Raw genomic sequence first — 16,530 nt, 5'->3', positions numbered from 1 at the left:
GCAATTTTATATCCGCCTCCAGCGAGGCCAAGGTGCTCCTTATAGCCTTCAGTACGCCTGCCTGACGAGCAATACACTGGCCTCTGATGACCACCTTGAAGGCCTCCCATAGTGTCGCCGTTGTGCTCACAGACCCCACGTTACGCTCAAAATAGTCGGTGATATCCGTACGTATCTCTTCCTTGAAGGCCTCGTCTAACAACGCGTGAGGTGGGAGCCGCCAGGAAAACGCCTGGGGGGCCTCGCCTGGGAGCGCTAGTGTTAACATGCAGGGCACGTGATCCGAGAGCGATCGGGACATGTGTTCTGCCTTCGACGTCCACAGCACAACATCACGCGACACCAGCCAAAAGTCTAAGCGGGACCACGCACTACCCTGTGCTGATATACAGGTGCCTTCCCGTAACCCGGGATGACGGCCACGCCACACATCCACCAGCACATCATCCATCACAATCTCTCGTATCGCCAAGCTCGCCTGCGGATTCAACGCGCGCGCCACCCCCTGTCTGTCGTCTCTGTCATTCATCACTGCGTTAAAGTCACCACCCCAAATGATCGTGTCGCAGCCCATGTTCCTCACCTGCCCCCACAGCTTATGGAAAAACCCAGGTGAATCCACATTTGGTCTGTAGACTGCTACCAGCACCACCTGCGCTCCACACAGAACCCCCTGAGCCAAAACATAGCGCCCCTCAGGGTCGCAAAGAACGGAGCCCTCCCGCCAGTCCAAGCCCCGGCGGATCAATATGGCCACCCCACGGGCATAATTAGAGTAAATTGCGGAGTAGACATGGCCCCATCTGGCATGTCGCAGCCGCGGGGCAGGGGCCGTATGCAAGTGGGTCTCCTGCAGCATGCACACATCCATACCATGCCGCACCAGATATGCATGCACCAACCGTGCCTTCCTATGGTCGTTAAGCCCTCGGACATTCCAGGTAACGCAATTCAAAGTCGCTCCAGATCTGGTCATTCTCATCACGTGACAACTTGATAACCCATAAACATGTATATGAAAGCAATCTGCACTGTCCGGACACTATATCTGGAGCAAAAGATCAATCGTGGCAGTGAACATTGAAACGAAAATTCCCGCCCACCACCCCCCACCCACTCCAACCCCCCAACCGGGTCGTAGAAGAACCCTCCCCCATCCCTCCTCCCGAAATCTGTAAATGCATAGGGGAACATTCCCAGTGGGGTATGGCTACACCGGATACTCCCCCGTGGAGAACAGGGTGGCCGGAAGAACTGCAGGGGATGTGAGCCGCCCAAACCTTTAATACAGTAAATCTGTGATCATGGCAGTGTGCAGAACCAGGGTACAGAGCATTCCTCTCACACACCCCCAGGTGACACGGAATCATACCCTCAAGTGTCAGTATGCCCTCTCAACAAGGTGTCCGTATGAGGAGCCACAATTTACTCAATATCGCTAATATTACCAGGCGCAGTCCCATCAGCACCCTTGGGTGACCGATTCGCTTTACGACCCACATGCTTCGCAAACTTCATAGCTTCCTTGGCCTCAACGAAGATGTGGGTGGATCCATCGAAGGACACCTTCAACTTGGCCGGGTACAGCAGCGAATATGGAATCTGCGCCTGCAGAAGGAGCCGCTTGGCCGGCAGAAACTCCCGGCGGGCAGCCTGGACGGCCGGAGTAAAGTCTGGGTAGAAGGAGAGCGTGTTGCCCTTGTGTGTAATGGTTCCTTTCTCCCTGGCCAATTTGAGTATCACATCCCGGTCTTGATAATTCAAGAGACGAGCAATTATGGGCCGAGGCGGTGCCCCGACTGGGGGTCTTTGTCCCAGAGACCTGTGTGCCCTCTCTACCGCAAACACTGACGACAGGCCGGGGTCAAACAGTTCGTGAAGGAGGTCGGTGATGTATGTTTCCATTTTCGATATGGCGGTGGTCTCCGGCACCCCCGTAATGCGTAGATTATTGTGCCTCGAGCGCGCCTCCAAATCCTCGTTCTTTGCGCGAATGACGCTCAGCAGTTTGTCCATGTGTAGGAGTTGTCCCTTCGTTTCCACTTGGAACTCATGGAAGTCCGATTGTTGAGCCTCGAGCGTGTCCAACCGCGTTTCATGTGACGGCACCTGCGTTTTTACGGAGTCCAGCTGACTCGTGAGATTGTCTAACTTCGTGTCGATATTCCGGAGGCTGGAGCGCATCTCGAGCATCAATGTGCGTAAATCTTCACCCTGATCTACGGGCGTTGAGTCCGGCCGCGCATCGTCTGGGGGGTCCCGCTCCGTCTCCGTCTGCCTGGCTGCTCGTTTGTGGTCGAAGGTTAACTTCGCCTGCCTCGAATCGTGCTTTCCCATGACTGAAGAGACGCGTCTAGCTCACCCCACTGACCCACTTCCGCTCCCAGAGACCAGGTCCCCTCCACGACAATCGCAGGCAGGACCCCGTTGCCGCCCGATGCAGGATGTTAGGTGGCGATCAGCACTCCTCGGTCCCCGCTGTCAGTCCACTTGCGCCGGCCACCCAGCGCCTCGTAGGGGTGCGTCGGATTAGCCCCGGGCTGCAAGTCAAGGCGGGCCAGGTCGCAGCGCTAGGCCTCTACAGCAGAGCAGCGCAACCGGCACCCCCAATGGCCTCCCGTCCTCGGCCCAGCCCGCTTCAACAGCGCCCTGCCTCAGGCAACGACCAGGTCTCCCTACCCAAGCATCTAGCTTAATTTTGATCATAATAAAATCTTTGTTTCCATCACACTTCGAAATTATAAAAAAAATGTGCTTCACTTTTGCTTTCCTAACTGCTGAAAGTGTACAGTTCACTTACAGGTATTTACATTTTGTTGTGTGTTATGAAAATAACATTCTACAGCCTTTCTTTTCACAGTCTCTGTACACCAGCAAGATTGCCATATAATTCACTTTACTTTTCTTCCTATGACTGCAAACTGAGGGGAGTTTATAAAAAACAATTCCCATGTTAATAAACTTAATAGTGAGCAATTTGTCAGAAAACATAGTCTGACATTCGACAAGATAAATACTGAATTTAAAGACATCTTTACTTATTCCTTGAACTTTCATGACACACAAAAACTTGGTTTGTGACCCACCAGTGAGGGGGTTGCGGCCCACATTTTTGGAAACACTGCTCAAGATGCTTGCCCCTTCCTGATGCAGACTAAGATGTAAAGAGGCAAAATGCAGTCTCTCATGGTAACTGACACTCCAATGTCTTGTAGGATGATCCAGAGTAAGAATGACACTGCCAACAATGCAATTGCTGATGGTGGCTGGACCATTCCCCACTCTAGGTATGCGTCCCACTAGGGTGATCTAAAATATGAATGACACGCCAAACAAAGCAAATGTTGACATGGCTGATCCAAACCCTCCTCTATGTATTGTCACATTACCGTGATTATGTGGTGAATTCGAAAGTGCTGACAGACAGCTACTGCTTTCATGCCAGACCTAAAAACAAACCTCCTATGGAACGGAGAAGGTGGACCTGAGGTACTGTAAAGGAGAATGGAGCAGTGTGGCTGGCCCACATATAAACTGAAAATGTGAAAGAAACAAATTAAAAAAACCTTCACAAGAAAATATCACATTCAGGTTAGCCTTACTAATTCTGGTGAAATGCTGTCCTATAAATTGATTGCAATAGCTTTCTTTTCAGGGAAGGTGTTACTTACTTGTGCAAACTATGAGCAGGGCACACCCTCTCAGGAAAATATCTTTGGATATCAAGACTATTTGCTTATTTCAAGTACAATATTTAGGAGACCTCTACCTTTGATATGTTAGAGTCACAGACATTAGAGCCAAGGTAAAAATGGCACATTTGATTTAAAATAAATGCCTGAATAAACATTTTGACCCACAGAGAAATATGGATTTGAGAGATATACATTTAGATTGGCTTGTCAAGGAGCAGATGAGCCCATGGGTGATAATGTACTTCAAAAGGCTCACGCTGACGCCAGAGCAGAGGCCCATGCAAATGACATGGAAGCTGGTCGGAATAAAATATCAACTGAGAAACATGAAGGTTAAGCGAAAACCCAAAGGAGGCATAACATTGAGATCTGATAAAGAAAACAAAATATGTTTTAGATGTGGCATGACATTTCCACATTCAGTAAAGTGTTCTGCCACGGACAAAAAAAACTGAAAGTGTGCCAAGAACAATCCCTTTGCTAGAGTATACGAGGCTGAAAATCAGTTTACAAAATCAGAAAATGTCACAACACAAAGTAAACTTATTATTAAGGCAACATAAAGTCGGCGTCAGATGGAAGGTCAAGATGGGAACTGACACCCCTCCTACAAGAAGTAGAATGAATCGGTCCTATTTAATAGAAGATAAAAACTTGTAAAACAATAGAGTGCTGCAAACAAGTAAATTGTCTGGATCATAAACACATACAACTAAACTAACAACAAGTCAACATGTGGCCACATGTGTATTGGATAGAGCTGTAACGTGCAACAAAATGTCTATGTCTGAATATGAAACGATGGCTAATAAACTAATCTGTGCACCTTCAAATGTGAATGTATTTCAGTGAGGAGCAAGAAAACTAGGAGTGAATTTACGAAAATCTTAAGATATTATTACTTATAGAAGGACTTAGATGAAAGAAGAAATATCAGTGCTGAAGGGAGATGTTGCTGCTGCACACTTATTAACTAACGTGACAGCTCAAATGATAGTGATAATATCTATGACCTACAATGTGTCAACTAAGTATTTAACACTATTGTTGAAAGTGGCATTCAGCCATGACATCTTTGTCAGAGTACTGGAAAGCCTGTGTTGCCAGGAAGATTAATTATGTCAAGTCTACCTGCTGCTATTTGGGACACTGAACGCAGTAGCAATAAACGTTATAATCAATGGACTATGGGAAATATCTACTTCTTGGACTAGATGAATATTCACATTTTTCAGTTGTACAACTGGTATCATCTATGTCTGTGTTGGACTTGGCCCTCTCTGCAGGGTCATACCCAAAGTTTTTGCCTTCACCCTCCTGTTTTCCAAACCAGTTTTGTTGGCTTTAGCACTCTGCACACTTTACCACTACTAACCATTGCCAAAGTGCTTGTGCTCTCTCCTTTAAATATGATGAAATTGGCTTACTCACAATAGGCACATTTAATTCACTTCTAAGTTTCTAGTAAAGTTGTACTATATGTATCCAGGGCCTGTAAATTAAATGTTACCTGTGGGTCTACAGCACTAATTGTGCCACCCACTTAAGTAGCCTCTTAACCATGTCTCAGGTCTGCCATTGCAGCCTGTGTGCGCAGTTAAAGCTGCCATTTCAACCTGGCAAAATAAACCTTTTGGCAGGCCTAAACCTTCCTTTTCAATTCATATAAGCCACCCTATAGGGTTAGCCCTAAACAGCCCATAGGGCAGAGTGCAGTGTATTAAAAAAGTTGGGCATGCACTTTTCACTTTTACATGTCCTGTTAGTGAAACTCTCTTCATTTTGTTTTTCATTCCTGCAAGGCTTACCTCTACCTTAGGATAACCTTGGGTTTCCTTATTACATTCAATAAGCGCTAACTTTCAATTAGGAACAGGTCTGAATGCCGAGTTTGGTGTCTAAAGAATTTTAATTAAAGCCAGTCTATAATGATAAAGTGGCATTTTAAGTCACTATTCTGAAAATGCCACTTCTAGAAAGTTGCAATTGTCTTGTTCCAACCATTTAGTGTTTTCTTGCCTATATCCTGGGTCACATGACTAGAGGTAGCTAGCAGCTGGTCTTTGTTTATTGCTTCCAGACAGTGAGACAAAGGGGAATAAGTGGTAGCAGGGTGGACAATCTCTGACTTGATGAGGAGGTGCTGTCACCTACCACACTTGCACATCACAAACGCTCTGCTCAGCACACTCACAAAGGGTTTTGACACTAGTCTTTTGTGCTCCCAGGCAATCTGAGGCCAGGGCAAAGAGGCAAGAAATTCCAAGCATCTCTGGTGGTAGAAACAACCAGAATGTTCTCCTACCTTTAAGTGGGCACCAGGTACAACAATTGGACCCTCAGTCCCAACTCTTAAGTACACTTCTGGACCTAAAGATATTACAGGAGAAGGACCACTGTGCTGCTTTGCTGTCAGAAGGACTGCCACTCTGTTGCCCTGCTGCTCTGCAGCCTACTGTCCTGCTTACCTGTTAGCTGAGAAGGAAGACTACACCTGGACTCTTCCTCCCAAGCTAAAGTGACTCCAAGTGTCAGCCAGCTACCTCATGTTCTGAGCTACATGGACATAACAAGTTCCAAAGGCTTGCTGCAACAGCCCAGCTGACATGCCCATTGGATGTGTCTGAGCCCTGCTGGCCTCTGTTAAAGTAAGTTCCTAACCTCCAAGTTGTGACCCTCAGGCCCTGGACCCTTGGTATGGCCTCAGCTGAGCTCTCCTGAAGATTTGTGCTCTTTGCAAGCAGGTATGTTCACGCCAAGATCTTGCTGTCTGCAACCCCTGCCAAAGCAGAGCTCCAGAAAACCCGACTCTTCGTGCCACAGCGACCGTCCACGATGCTCAGGAACATGAGATCTGCACTTAGTGTCACAGGATTGACAACCCGCGGTGACTGCTAATGTGAAGCTCCAGCAGTGACCATCCATGATGCCCAATAGGATCTTTGCGCCTCTGCAAAGACCATCTGCGACACCCGGCCTGCTCTTCGTGCTATTCTAACGACCATCCTGAATGCTCTCCCTGCTCCTCACAGCCCTTTCCACCGTGAAAGGAACTCTTCACGCTGGACTTAGAACGTAACTCTTTCAGTGGAACTAACCTGGTCTGTGTATTAACACCATGCTCCATTGCAGCCAGCCAGAACTAGTGACTTTTACCCAGTTTTACACAACCAGATAACCGCGAGTGGTGCTTTACGTTTTTATGCACTTTACTAACCTGAAATCTTCAAAATTGCATATCTCCAGTTCTACTCATTTTGGTGTCAAATACTTTATAACATGTTCCCTATTTCTCAAAATTGGTGTGGGATTTTTCTTGTGTTGTGTATTCACTTTATTACTGTTTAAAGTGCTGCATAAATACTTTGCACATTGCCTCTAAGTTAAGCCTGACTGTCTGTGTCACGTTACCAGAGGGTTAAGCACAGGCTTCACCCTGACAGAAATTGAGGCTGCTACTTGAGTAGGGTTTCACTCCCCTCCACCAGTAACCAAATTTCCAACAGTCTGCAATTGACACACTTTCTATTTTAGATGAACTGCTTCCTGCAAGAGGTATTCCAACTACATTTCGGCCTGACAACGGGTCACCTTTTATTGGAGGAGGATTCAAACAATGTAAGTACTATATAGGAATAAATTATAGCAGCATCACTCCTTTGTGTCCTCAAGCCAACAGAATGATAGAAAGGTTTATGGCCATTATAAAAAAAAACAGCATGCAAAATATGCAGAAATTGTAACCCATCGGGTATTATGTCAGGCTCTCCATGATGATATCAGTATAATCATGGACAAAGGAGAAACAGCTGCCTTTATCCTGTCAGACCTCCCCGCAGCTGTCAAAACAGTATCCAACCACATCCTCATCTGACACCTTCATTAGATTGGGATCCAAAGACTAAACTCTGCCATATCTGCTCCTTCCTGACTGGATGGACCCAGTCTGCCTGGCCCCCTACACCTCAGATGCCTGCAACATTATCCGCGGCAATTTGAGCTGGATTGTTCCTATTGTAGCAGGGTCAAGACCAAATTTGCATATGGCTGGGTCCAAATTGTATTGTCATGGTGTGCTGGGATGCGGACCAAGTAATTACCAATGGCAGAGATTATTTCAAATCTTCTATCCATTGCCTTTTGTATATTTCAATGTGATGTTCTAAATGGGCGGGTATGAAATTCTTCTGCATACTGTGCCACTGGAGCCAAGCTATACATGATGGATGAGAGCTAATCAGGGCAAACCCAGACTGGTTGCTTGTATTCAGCTGAGGCAGGACCTGGCCTGGCAGTTTTGGGCTGGACTGCTCCTACTGGAGCAGGTTCAACACTGATTTGCATTTGGGTGAGGCCAAACTGAGGTGGCATGTTGTGCAAAATAACGATGGACTGGGATGCAGCCTGAGTAATTACCAGAGGCTGAGATTAATTCAAACATTCCATCCATTCCTTTATTTGTATATTTCAGTCAAGCCCACACCGACAAGTAAGAAATTGTGATATGTGGGAGAACCCGTTGTCATGGGACTCCAACTGCTGTCCAGCTGAGCTAAGACCCCCACCATGCACACCAAGACTCTTGCAATCATCATTGATGGTAAGCACAACATGACCACCCAGGTCAATGCCGTGACAGCCTCATGCCTCCTCACCCTAAAGATGCTGAGGAAAAACTTCAAGTGGCATTACTGAGAGCAATAATTGGATTAGAATATTTTGTTTATGTATTTATTTTGTCTCATTTTAGGTATTTGAAATAGTTCCAAATGTAGCTACAGGGAGCTCCAGAGTACTTGAAGGAGAACATGCGATTGCAGAAGGGGCACATCATACATGAGATGCTACATACAGAACAAAATTGCATGTCTTGTACAGTTGATCCAGATAATACAAAGCAGGAAGTAACGTGATGGCAACATATATTTGATACAGTGTTTGACTATAGCCTGTATAGCTAATTTTACACATATTGACAATTTGGACATGGAGAGATAAATCCATTTGCCCAAGATCACATATTATTTAGTAATAAACCAATGCCAGATTTACAGCCCAGAACGCCAGGATGCACAGTAAGCATCTACACCAAGAGTTCAGTCTTCTCCATTAGGAGACAATATATATAAAACCAAAAGCAAATGACTAAGTGCCCCATTTAGAAGTTGGTGGTAATAGGGATCGCCTGTCTATCAACCTCTCAGTTCTCTTGGCTCATTTAGAATCTGTGAAACTGCCTAGTTTCTGAAGGCTGAGCCTCTGCTAGCTCGGTCATTGGAAATTACTAGCTGGCGGCTCATCTGCTACAGAGTTCCTGGCTGTTCGGAGACTGGCTGACATTTTTAGTGATCGCCTTTCAGTGGTAATTTTCTTGTCCTCCAACCCAATATAAACCACAGCGGATGACAAAAGAATGCACTATAGAAATTCATCCCACCTCTTCAGCGACATTAGTTTTTTTATGTTTAAAAAACAAACTCTTGCTTTTGGAGTTTGCACATGAAATAAATATAGAGCAGCTGCCGTTACATGACAGCCCGCTGGCACAGAATCCAGGCAGTAAAGGTAAGTATCTCTAAAAAATGTTGGGTGAGGCCTCCACCAGCCTATTAGATTGGTGGGCTGTCCACCAAGGGCAAAATTACTTACTAAGCCAATTAAAATGAGCATGGTCGAAACAGCTGTCCACTAGACAACTCTGATAATGCTCTACAGCAATGGCAGGTACTTCAACAGTTTGCAGAAAAACACCTAGTCACTTAGGATACCAAAATTGTAGCTTTTTACACTACCTTTCCTCATGTAGAGGAGGCACCGTGTTGGGTCCTCAGGATTCTTAGCTCCAATGTTCCATGCTTGTTGTAAAAAGTTCCAGGAGTTTTTGTAGCCCAGGTTTCTGCTGATCTCATCCAGATTAATCCCATGTTCAAGTCTCATTTTTGTTTTTAATGTTCTTAGCTTCATTGTGCGATACCAGAGTGTTCCGAGATAAGAGGACAGTATCTTGCAGAGTTCAAGACGCACTGCAGAGCAAATAAAGAGTGACAATATTTAGCTGGCTATTTTTTGCAGCACATTGAGAAGCTGCAAATAAAATACTCTGGGCCTGATTCACAAAGGTACTTACGACTCATAAAGTTATGAGTGAGTAGTTTCCACACTCTGGGCAGGATCTCCGTATTCTGGGCTGAATCTCCGCACTGCACTGCTCAGTGAGGGGATTCCGTCCTGAGAGCAGAGATTCCGCACTCGTAACTTTACGAGTCATAACTCCCTTTGTGAATCAGGCCCTTCGAGCATTAATGATGAAGAATACCAAAACTTTTATTTATGGAGGACATTCAAGCAGTAAATACAAAATGATAAGAAAGCTTTTTTCCTTGTGATCCAATATTGATAATGAAATATTGGCTTCTTAAATTACACGTTTTCTTATTTTTGTGGACTATGATGAAAACATTATCCAAAGATGTGCGATTTACATCTTTTCAACCACAATTTAACCAGAATGCATTAAGACTATGGTCTGATGTTTGAACTGCATAATATTTACTAGAGAAATTAGCCTGAAGTGCATGAATGCAATTTCTCTTTGGACAACTATCTTTTTGGGCTGATGAAGCAATAGGAAAAATGTGTTAATGCACAAGCAAACTTATTGATTGTTTGCTAATGAGTGGAAAACAACAAATGGATGCTATGAATTCAGTTTTGTGCAGTATGAGCTTATAACCTGTAAATAATATATTTTTGGTATCTAATTTCAGTTCCATGAGTTTGATGAAAAAATTGCTATTGTTGGACAAATCACAGTAAATGTAAAATTTAAGAGACTTCTATCTTGTATATTATTGGGTGTTCCAAAGGGAGGTCCACCAAAGTACCCTACAATCAAAATATTTAGGAACATACTGCAGTTCATGCTGCAAGGCTTATTCATGTGGAAAAATAAGGAGGACTTTTCTGCATGGCTATGTGAAATGATTGTTCATAACAGTGATTATTTGAATGTGGATTTGGAATTTATGAACATAATTTCAACTAAGTGCATACCTAAATTACAGTTCCATACAAAAAATGTTTTGTGAACAAGGCCCTTAACCGCTGTTAAGCACAGATGTACTACTCTATCTAGGGTGCCTGTTTTGCACATCAAAAGAGGAATAACTACTCTTGCTATAATCCATACAAATGTATAGGACCCCAATTCCACTCGAGTCCTGGTCCCATCTTTAAATTTGATACATTCTGCCAATTACTCAGTCGCCCTCCCACACACACATCCTCCCATTTTCAGGTTCTGTCAGGCACCCTAATTTCTGCATAGGCCGGTGATGAGCTAGCAACAAAAGAGTTTTTAAATTGGTATTTGCTGCCCCACTTCTCGGGTGTTGGTAATTTGTCATACCTTTGAAGTAATTGTGTCCTTCACAGTTTGCAGATTTGCTATCTATTCTTATATCTGTCCTCAGGTGTGGACAGACAGATCTGGAGCAGACAAATCTTAAGGTTTTTGGAGGATCATGGGGCCATGGGGATTTGCTGTGTTTATCATTCTGACCAGAGTGATCTCATACTAATTGTGAATTAGGAGAGTGCTTGGCAGCAAGCGGCTTATATCTGTTTGACATGTAGCGCAGGTGTATCAAATGGCAGCATCAAGTAAATGCAGTTTGTAGTAACTTTATCAAGATCACTGCTGCCAGGTTCCTGCTGCTCTTAAGAGATGGCATCGCTTCCCATTCAACAATACTAGATCTCTCAAAATCACACATATTAAGAACAAGCCGGAATATTTCAGCAGCATGCTCGCCGGTCTCCAGAAATATTTCTTCTTCCTCTTTCACAAAGTACTTTTCAGACTGCTTGACAATGTTCTATTCAAGATCTCATTCCACCAATGCGCCTCCCACTACAGGTAATAGACTACCTTGATATCTTCCAGCAAAATTCTCAGTTGACGTTTCTCACTTGGGTTAACAAAGCAAAACAGAGACTATTGTGCATTATATCACATGGGCTCCTTATTCAGTTATAATACCCATTTATTGCAGAATTTGGGTAATCTTCTTCCGTCTGTAGCCAAGCCTCTCTTTGCTCTGTTCCCTATCCATTCAGCCCTCCTCACATGCACTTCCCTCCGAGCTGATGCCAAATCACTCCATCATTATTATCGTTCAATAATGTTCTCAAATCCCACACATTCAACTAAGGGTCTCCTTAATGCAACCTTAACCAAATCCACAAAGTGTAACACTACCACAAAGTAAGTAAACATCTGCAGGGACGAAGAACTGATGAAAACTTCAAATACCTTCTAAAAGATCCCTCAAAATATGAAAATAAGTGTGAACGACCACCTGCTGACGTGTAAAAGGTTTGTTTGAAATTTGCTTCTCCTCCACATGATACATATTTGTTGTCGCAATTCCTGACTATAGGGAAATTATTTAAATTCTGGCAATGTTGCACAAAGGTATGTTCAGTTTTGCCCAGCCCACAATATATCTGAGATCAATACACTGAATATAATGTTTCAACTGTGTGAACCAAATTCTCTGGCTTATGCAGTTACAAATAAGAGATCTACTCACCTATCGGTGGGCAGTTTATTTTGCGACATCGGTTGGTTGTTGTTCCCTGACTCCCATTTTCATAAAAACGTTGACTCCCATTTTCATCAGTACCATAACTCCCATCTTCATCCAGGTTTGGAGCACCACATTCAGTCCCTTCATTTGAAGTGTGACTTACTGAAGTATTTGCTGGTGTGCTATTGTTGGGAGGTGCCGACGTTGGTGATGCAGCTGTGCAAGGACGGTGGTTAGGCAGTCTCTGAGGTTCATTAGTAACATCTGCAGCAAACAATTTATTGAAAATGAATTTAATAGAAAAAATTGATGAAGCCGTACCGTATAGTAAAATGAATACAGATAGGATTAAAACAATAAAAAGCTATTGCTGAAGGAAAGGAAAGCTGAACAGTTCTGCAGTAAAGAGTTTATTCCCAAAGGCGTTTTGAAGTACATAAAGCATATGCCAACACCACTGTTTTAAATTCTCTTACTTGCCTTTTTGAATTAGCACCAAAAGTATCTAAAATGGGAATACTAAGGGAATAGTCATATACTGTTAGTACAAGTAGAAATGACTGCCCTCTTGGCACTTTTACTACTAGAGTATTGAATGTTTCAAGACCAATCAATTTGCAAACGCTTATAAGAGTATGTAAAAGAGTACTGCATGAGTGCACGCACTTCAAAATGCCTTTGTGTATTTGTTCCCTAATTTATATTGCCTAACCATGTTCTTGTTCCCTCATGGATGTTGATCATTTGCATATCTCTTCTAGAACTCTGTGCCGAAAGTTATTCTGAGAGGCCGTGGTGGGTTTGATGAGCTAAGGAGTCATAATGTGCTGGAGGTGAAGTCTCATACGGCCAATGAGCACCTCTTTTGAAGTTACTCTTTTCTCCTGTGCTACAATGGCGATGAAAGGCAACCAGAATTGTTGTGCAGTATTACATTCCTATGCGTGGACAGCCCTCCATAAGATCATCCATGAGGTTTTTTAAAATGTGTTATGCATCCTAGATTAATGGCATCGTGCTGATGTGCCACACACTTACCTGGAACACATTTGACCTGATGCGGCTGAATGATGGCAATAGTGTCCATTTTGGATGCAGGTTTTGACTCACTGTGATTAAGTTAGCCACATATTTGACTGCCAATTTATGACTTTTTTCATTACTTCTATGATTCATTAGAGACTGTAAGAAAATGCCTCTTTTTGTATGGTCACCCCCATGTTGTTTTCAGACTGATTCTGCTAGTTTGTTCACTCTGCGCACTAGACTCAGTCAGCCTGACATGCGTACTTCAGGATACTCAGTCTAAATCCATGTTGTTGTTTTTTAAATCTTCTTCTGGGCTTCCTTCCTTCAGACAGTATGCGTGAGGACACGGACGACAGAAGTCCATGCTGACAGCAGAGCTGTGCATGTGTATAGTCGTCACAGAGAACATGTGCAGGTTTTGGTTGCCTCTCATCTGACACTTCTATAAGGTAGCCGAGCCAGTGAGGCGAGTGAGGAGAGAGAGGAGAGACGAGATCCGCGAGACACGAGCAGAGAGTGGCAGCTGCGAACCGGGAGCCGGGTGCTGACAGCTCGCACACCGGGGGGGGGGCGACAGAGACTGACCACGCGACGATTTTAGAACTTCGGGACCCTTTGAGGGTAGAAACAGTGGCAGAAGCAGCGGCAAGAGGCAGAGAGTAAAGGCGAGCAAGAGATCATGGCCGCCATCGACCTCTAGTGGCCGGCCTCTGCTCTCAGTGCTGCTCTCAGTGTGCCCGGTTTTCTGTTCTCCACCCTGCTCTCCAGTGCGATTTGTATCCCCAGTGGCCGGCCTGTTGCTCCCAGCGCTGCTTTCGGTGTGCCTGGTTTTCTGTTTTTCCACCCTGCTCTCAGGTGCGACTTTGGGTGTGAGGACTGCATTGACTGCATTGGGGCAGGTGCTTGCAGTATCTCGCACAGCTTGCTGACTGGAAGTGTGAGTGCGAAGAGCTAGCAACAAGCAGGAAGCAACTGGCAGCCGCAAGGAGGCCCCCGGGGGAAGTAAGACCAGCGGTCTAGTCTTCCCCCGGGGAGTTCGCGCAAGGGAAGGACAGGGGAGGAAGGGGTGGGATAAGGGGTGGGGTCGCAGGTAGGGGGATACTGGGGAGAACGTGGGGGTGCGTCAGAGCAGTGGACGACGAATGGAGATGGTGGTGGAGTTTTGGAAGAGAAGTGAGGAAGCGAAGGGAAGTGAGAAGGTTGCGGTGTGAAGTGGGTATGGAGTAGTTGGAGTCTTGGAGAGTATGGGTAGTGAGGAATGTTGTTGTTGGGGATTGTTGGGGATTTGTGTTATGTTTCTGGTTATGGTTGTCCAACCCTGTCCTAATAAAATGGCCTTTTACGCAAAGTACCTTGCGTGGACTGATTATTGCGCGAACAGCCGCGGTGATCCAAGTCCTCACCACCAAGTCCCCACCTCTACCGGCTGAACGCCGCCAAGTGTACTGGAAATTGAGGCAGGGAGCCTAACCGGGTGCTGGCAGTCCCAGACAGAGCCTCAGCAAGGACGCAAAGACAGTAAGTAGCGAGTGAGTGCAGCCGTCATCGAGGGGGGGGGGGGTTACGGGGACTGCGGATTAACCAACAATCTAACCAATCATCATTGAGAACTGTTAATCAAATAACAACAACAACAAAAATAATAAACAGCAACAATAACAACAGTAACAACATTAGTAACAACAACAAACCGACACTTATACCATATAGGTGACCATGAGGTCTGACAAGGAGAGGCGGTCTGTAGCAAATGTTATTAACAACAGAAAAAAGAAAAACAAGATCCTAAGAGAATCAACCGGTAGTCACTTTTCCACATTAACAACCCCGCCAGCCTCAGCAGCGGCAGCTGCAGAGGTAACTGCCTACGAGGACTCTGGAATCCTAGTGAACATGCTGGTAGATATAGATGGGGGCAGAGTAGCAGACAGACCAGCGCAGCCACCAGCAAATTTGGGGAAAAAAGCATTTTCAACCTAAAATATACTCCAAATTTTCATTTGTGAAAGATGCTGGTGCTGTGTTAAATCTTAGTATTAACAAACAACTGGATCTCCCTTCCCTATTACATCCGGAAGACTCAACACGCAAAAGCTCATTGGCCAAACTGGCCAAATCAGGAGGATGTAGCACAGTACTATCCAGCTCGACAATGGAAGGAGCAACAAAAGAGACAGCAGATCCACCGGTAGCCCATGTAGCTCAGTAAAATGCAAAACATACCGATAAAAATATCGGGAAAGAGAAAGAAGTAAGCATACAATGCACAGGAAATCAACCCTTCCCCACTATTTTGGAGGTTTCAAGATTACCATTAAGAATACCATTGGAGCCAGATATTAAAATACGGACATGCCAGAACGTAATGACCTATGGAGTTGCAGCACTTTCAGCACTCGCAGTGCCAAAAGCTTCTATAACTGTGGGCACTGCGGTTACCTCTACTTTAGACGAAATCCTAATTAAAGCAGCGGGAGAAAGACCCCCACAATTGAGTCTGGATGTCATTGACCTTGATCTCGAAGACAATAACAACACTAAAGGAAATATCACAGTGAAGACCACAGCGATGACAGCAAAAACCCAGTTCAGTGAGATCCCCGGAAAGATAGTAAATACACCGATATTGGCATTAAAACAAAAGTCAAGTCACCAAATCCACCTTTCCTTGGACCGTAGTCAGAACTCGTCCCCCTTATGCCAGAGGACAGAGGAGCAAAGACAGGGGGCGAACAAGAAGACCCCCGGGACTAGGTGGTCAGCAATACGTCTTTCCTTACGACTGAAGAATGAGAATATTTGGTCAGCACACACTCCACCGAGGACAGAGGAGAAACAGCCCCTCAAGGCACAGGAATGGCTACGAAGGGGAGCCAGGAGGAAACACCAACAGGAGAAAACAAAATATAGGCCTCTCTCTTAAACATCATGCAGCTTTCAACAAAGTCTCTGGAATATCACTCAGACAAGATGGACATTCAACTTACCTCCTTAACTGTCTAGCTCTGCATGTCACAAGCATTGACAGCAAGTTGTCGGAAATGAGCATCTTTAATAAAAGAGCTCAGTTTGAAATGGTAATAATCCCTCCAAGCTGCACCTGCCATCTAATTGCTGAGCCTAAAATTAGCAAAATTTAACTAGAACAAGATCGTTATAAGGAAATGTCATCGCCCGTCCAGGAACAAAAAGAGCGATCCAAGCCTGACAAGTAT

General features: G+C 44.9%; 1 protein-coding gene across 4 annotated transcripts in view; it reads right to left on the bottom strand.

Annotated features, from left to right (window-relative positions):
- LOC146809647 (uncharacterized) overlaps positions 1 to 16,530 on the bottom strand; it is a 977,933-nt gene that overhangs the window by 676,363 nt on the left and 285,040 nt on the right. For all 4 annotated transcript variants that reach the window (XM_085616504.1, XM_085616506.1, XM_085616505.1 and 1 more), the window contains exons 8-9: positions 12,290 to 12,550; positions 9,488 to 9,718 (exon numbers count right to left, since the gene is read on the bottom strand). In XM_085616504.1, the coding sequence (XP_085472630.1) occupies positions 9,488 to 9,718; positions 12,290 to 12,550 (492 nt within the window). The remainder of the gene's footprint in view (positions 1 to 9,487; positions 9,719 to 12,289; positions 12,551 to 16,530) is intronic.

This window comes from Triturus cristatus, chromosome 7 (assembly GCF_964204655.1).
Source record: "Triturus cristatus chromosome 7, aTriCri1.1, whole genome shotgun sequence".
Taxonomy (NCBI): Eukaryota; Metazoa; Chordata; class Amphibia; order Caudata; family Salamandridae; genus Triturus; species Triturus cristatus.
Note: the sequence above shows the minus strand (reverse complement) of the source record. Positions and strands in the feature narration are given on the sequence as shown.